The sequence below is a fragment of the Corvus brachyrhynchos genome, unplaced genomic scaffold (genome assembly GCF_000691975.1).
Source record: "Corvus brachyrhynchos isolate BGI_N302 unplaced genomic scaffold, ASM69197v1 scaffold101, whole genome shotgun sequence".
NCBI lineage: Eukaryota > Metazoa > Chordata > Aves > Passeriformes > Corvidae > Corvus > Corvus brachyrhynchos.
Window position 1 is genome coordinate 20,784,292 of NW_008237239.1, and position 5,801 is coordinate 20,790,092.

At 42.8% G+C, this 5,801-nt stretch overlaps 1 protein-coding gene across 1 annotated transcript in view; it reads right to left on the bottom strand.

Annotated features, from left to right (window-relative positions):
* MSH6 (mutS homolog 6) overlaps positions 1-4,094 on the bottom strand; it is a 12,980-nt gene extending 8,886 nt beyond the window's left edge. The window contains exons 1-3 of the mRNA XM_017730115.1: positions 3,893-4,094; positions 1,265-1,440; positions 1-84 (exon numbers count right to left, since the gene is read on the bottom strand). Of these exons, the coding sequence (XP_017585604.1) occupies positions 1-84; positions 1,265-1,440; positions 3,893-4,052 (420 nt within the window). The 5' untranslated portion in view covers positions 4,053-4,094. The remainder of the gene's footprint in view (positions 85-1,264; positions 1,441-3,892) is intronic.
* Positions 4,095-5,801: the final 1,707 nt, after the last annotated feature.

Genomic DNA, 5,801 nt, shown 5'->3' on the forward strand with positions numbered 1-5,801 from the left:
CCTGCTCATCCCTCGCTTATTGCTTTTCGCATCCTCCTCACTATTGCAGTCTTCACTGTTGCCCGATGCATTTTCACTCATCTCCTAGAAAAATAATTATTGTATCTGTAGATAATTCTGGCTACAAAGACACTGCTGCATAAAAAAGTGCAAAAATGTGCAATAACGCAGTAGCTATGATACTTCAAGCAAGAGAGAGCAGAGCCCCAGCCAATTCCATTCACCTTAACAGAACTCAGGTTTTTTCTGGATAACTAACTGCTACTGGCCAGTGGCATAATTACTGTCACTTGTGTTCTTTAGAGTCTCATTCATTACTGTGCATATGTGATGCTGATGAACAAAACACTTAAAACTGCACAAAAAAGAATATGGCATGTGTAGGAGAAATAAAAGCAACTCCATTATTTGCCTTTCCAGCCTCAAACTTTAATAACTCCAGTGACAGCTCTGGAAAACCAGCAGTGGAGGGACTGTAGTGAGTACAAAGTGCCACTGCACATAACACAGTGCCTGGAGTGGCACCTGTCCCTCAGGGCACTGTCACACTGGACACTGAGTAGATGAGAAGCTAAGGGAAACCACCATCCCACTGACAGTTTCCTCATACCATTTGTCTCCAAAGAGATCTATTCCAAGGCATATGGTGCTACTGAAATAATAGTTCAATCAACCCAACACGAATACAATACAATAAAACATCACTTTTTAGTTACTCCACCAACAGACTGGAGTTAACAGTGCGAGAACTGTTATTTTAGTGCTACTCTACAAGATGAGGGCAGGCTCCAAAAATTCAATTTAATGCCTTAGACAAATACTCAAAAAGCTAGAAATTTATACATTATGACACACTAAAACTTCAGATCAAACTTAGGGCAACTTGGACTATGAACAGCAGATAGAAAAGATAAAACGATGCACCAGAAAAAAGCATTTCTGAGTGAAAAAGTAGGTCACCAGGGAGTGATGAGTGAAGAGTGTCAGAGAAATAAGGTAGATTCTGGGGTCAGTCCTTACCATACAGAACACCAGAGAGATTTGTCTTTCCAACTAGAAAAGATGAGAGACCGGAATATGACCTGACAACACAGAAGCAGTACAAAAAAAGGCATATGGATACATATGTGTGCATGGTTAACAAGGAGATAAGCTGTGATTACTGTACCAGAGAACTTCAGGATATTCAGTCTTTAGTTCCAAGTCACAGCTTCTAAGTTCTAGCAATATTTCTGAAAATGACAGCAATTAAGAAACATTTTACCTCCATTTCTTCCTCTTCCTCCTCCTCTGTGTCTGAAGGTTCATTGCATATTGCCAGTTCAAGCCTCTTGGTTTTATCTTTGTTCATGGCATCGTCTGCCAACACCATGGCTCTTTTAATTTCAGGCTTTGTGCTGTAAAACATACCTCCCTTCATTGTCTCCCCATCTGATGAACCTGTAAAAACCACAGATCTGTTAGGAACTGAAGGCAGTCTAGCATTTAGCCAGTGTTCATAGTTCACTGTTAAATGTATTCAGATAACTAACATTCTGTGCTGTTACCAGCCATTCCCACCACATCTTAAATACAGCAACCTATCACTCACTCAGCCTGATAAACTACCCCTGGGGAAAGCATACACATTCACAAATGAAAAGCCTACCCGAAGGAACACTTGAAGAATGGCTTCTATTTCTGTAGCTCATTAGCACATGTGAGCACTCCTAAGCTGAGCTCTGAACACCCTCACACTGTAGTTAGTGGTGAATTTAACACTTCACACTGGCAGTGCACACAGACCTGGCTGAGACCACAGGGCTGTTTCAGCAATGACAGGTAAGTTCAACCACTGAGTTAACTTCACTTTCTAGGCACAAGCCACCTGTGGCACAGAGCTCTTGATGAAAGCTCTGCTGGCCTCCAAACTGCTGCTGTAAGTGCAGCCAGGCACCCAGCCCCAGCCCATTAGCCAGATTAGCTGATGGCCAATCGCACTGGCCACTCAGCCTGACACTGCAGGGCAGTGAACAAAGCCTGCTATTAATAACTGCTCCATTCCCTCATCCTCCTGCACAGCTCCCGAGCACCACAGCTCCTCCTGCCACCACCTGCACACAACACAAACCCAAAGCCAACCAATCTGCAGACTGATTTCTAAGAAGGACAGGTCCTTTTTCCCCACTCTCGTGCATCCCATTATCCACCACTACCAACTGAAGCTTCAGCTCTAAGCCAGTGGCAGACAAAAGGCAGCTAACTCGGAGGAGGACAACTACCTCTCAACTCAAACAAAATTCTTACAATCATCTGGGAGTTTGCAGTAGCAAAGCAGGGAGTTACAAGTAGCTGTTCTACAGCAAAAAGGCAACACATTAACAACCCAGATTTCCCTTTTAGTTTCCCAAATGCAGTGAGGCAGTCTGAAGATATTTTGCATTAATATTAAATGCAACTGAACAATGGGAGGAAGAAAATCTCCTCATATACTGCACACTTAAAAGTGCAACACTTGCATATATTCACTTAATCAGCTGCTGTGCATCTCCCACTTCTTCATGCCCACCTGTCAGAGGCCCTGTGCAGTCTGTGTTTACACAGGTACAAAAAATAACTCAACCCAAGAAACTTCTCCGTTTTCTTACCCAAAGACTCTAACACTCTTCCTTTGTATACAAAGATGTTTTTTGTTTGAATTTTAAAACAAACCAGGTATTTTAAGTATTTTTACTCTGTTCTGCATTCAACAGTTTTTTTGTGGATGTATATCTGTGCTTAAACCTCTTTTTGGCAATTTTCTTTCGGTAAACAGATTCATTCCCCTTAACTATAGTTGCTTCTAAGTGACCCTGTAAGCTCTTAAAATACTTTGGTTCTTTTCAAACACTTTCAGGAAAGACACACATAAACCATGGACCAATTTACTTGCAATAAATTATGCTAACACTCATGGCAAGAACATTACCATTTTAATTTAAAACTATGGCTGAAGTGCAGTACACTGAAATGTAGCTACATGATCATGAGATGGAACTCTGACTTGGAAAACGGAAGAAACTGTTTAAATTCAGGTTTTTTTCAATGACACAAGCAAATCCTACAGGGTATCAGAAATACTGTATTACATAGGAAGTAATTGATTGACTAACAAGACAGTTTACAGCAACATGATTTACACATGACAGGTCACAGCCAATGATTCAGTTTTCAGCAGCAGTAAAATCATGACTAAAAGGGAAAAACAGATTATGATTATTAAAAAGGTGAGGTTTATTATGCAAAACGTTAATTCCTGGTTATATTTGATTTTCACTAGTTAGCCAAGTCATTTCTTCAATACAACAAACACCAACTCTGCTCTGTAACTACAAGCACTGTCCTCACCAACACTCAATTCTCAAGTTATATATTTTATTTACAAAATCATTGGATTGCTTACAAGAACCACAGCAGAAGTAATTTTATTTACCCAGTATCTTGGGCCTAGCCTTTTAATTCTGGACAAACTGCAGTTCCCAAACAGCTGCTTAAAAACTGGGTTTCATATTCCTAATATTTTAAGGATTTCAGGGCTAAAAGTGGAAACACTGGATTTATCTTTTACGTACTTTGTATACTAATGGGAGAAATAAAGGAAATACCTTTAAAACATAAGCAAGCTTTAAGTTTGCTTAGTTAGTTGTTCTAATCTAATAAACAAAAGGGCTTAGTGTCTTGTTTCAAGAACTGTATAAACACAAATGTACCTGCAACCCTCAAAAACTTGTCACTTAGAAAGCACAAAACATGCTCAATTCTGCTCTTGGTTTTGCTGCTCTTTATGGCAAATAACATATCCTATATTCCAAGACTGTATTTCCAAAACAAGTGGCACATTTCCATTTTAAGAAATTTTGTTTCTATCTCTTACCTTTATATGGCTTCAGGTATTTAATACTGATCCAACCCCTTGTAGGGCTGTCATCAAAGAACTGCACATGGATACGAGTGGATTTTCCTTTTCCTCTGACTATTGTTCTTTCAATGGGGTGGTTGTAAATGAGACATGGCCACCAGGGATAACCTTCCATCTTGGCCCACACCAAGTCCCCAGGAGAGTACTCACAGGACACACTGCAGAGACAACAAATCTGTCATTTAAGGAACACAGACATTTAGAACAGCTCTTTGTAAATGTAACTGCACACCACTGCTGAGCATTTTCCCCTCTTATGGTCTTGGACGGCTCCCAGGGGGTGCAACCTGGATCACACAGTTCTTCCATACCACCACCAACACGTCTCCTAAACTTTTTTGATTTGCTCCTCCAAGTTCTGCTGGATCCCCACAGAGCTAGAGCTTTATCATAGAATGGTTTGAGTTCAAACAGACCCTAAAGATCATCTAGTCCCAACCCCCTGCCATGGGCAGAGACACCCTCCACTAGACCAGGCACCATCCAACCTGGCCTTGAACACTTCCAGGGATGGGGCATTCACAGCTTCTCTGGGCAACCTGTACCAGAGTCTCACCAACCTACCAGTAAAGAATTTCTTCCTAAGATCTAATCTAAACCTCCTCTCTTCAGTTTGAAGCCATTCCCCCTTGTCCTGTCACTACATGCCCTGTAACAAGTTGCTGCCCAGGTTTCTTGCAGGCCTCTTTAGATACTGGAAGGTGCTCTAAGGTCTCCCTGGAGCCTTTCTCTTTTCCAGGCTGAACAGCCCCAACTCTCTCATACTGTCTATACAGGAGAGGGGCTCCACCCCCCTGAGCATCTTTGTGGCCTCTTCTGAGTTCACAGTCACAGAAGACTGGCTGAGATCAGAAGGGGTCTCTTGTCCAAGCCCTCTCCTCAAGCTGGGCCACCTACAGCCATGTGTAACCCAACTCTTCATGCACTTAAGGGAGAGGGAGAGTACCTGGGTCCAACCAGACCTTAACTAAAAGATTGCAGACTAGGTATTATGAATTATCAATGTATATAACTAAGACAAGTTTCCCTGGAGAGACTAATTATCAACCAGGCACCTAAAGGAAAAGAGTAAGACTTAAAAAACCCTCAGGCTACAAAAAATGAATAAATAGAAAATTCTGTCTGCACTGCAAAGCATCTGATGCAGCTTCTATTTGCTTCCCATAGATTTCACCCCACTGCCACACTCCGACAGATGTGTGGGATGGCTGGGATACTCCTGCAGGCTGTGGCCCAACAACCAGTGACACTCACTTTCCTGACACGTAGGACACTTGCCATCATGATGTTCAGCCCAAGAGAGACATAGAGCTCCCGGAGCAGGTCCAGCAGAGGGCAACAAAGATGGTTATGGCAATGGAGCATCTCTCTTACAAGGACAGGCTGAGGGAGCTGGGCCTGGTCAGCCTCAAGAAGAGATGACTGAGAGGGGACTTCATCAATGTGTCTAAATATCCAAATGGGGGATTACGAAGAAAATGAAGCCAGGCTTTTCTTGGTGGTACCAAGCATTAGGACAAGAGGCAATGGGCAGAAACCGATGCACAGAAGTTCCACCAGACCACAAGGAGGAACTTCTTGACTCTGTGTGTGACTGCGCACTGGAACTGACTGTCCAGAGAGGTGGAGTCTCCCTCACTGGAGGTATTCAAAACTGTCTGAAAACAATCCTGTGCTATGTTCTGGGATAACCCTGCTCGAGCAGGGAGGTTGGGCCAGATGTCCCACTGTGGTCCCTTCCAGTCTGACTCACTGTGTCATTCTATGCTACAGCACGGAAAGCAAATTTAGCGCACGAGTCAAACACTATTTCCAAACAGCAAAACCAGACCGCACGCCCCCGTCCCCGCAGGTGTCCCGTTGT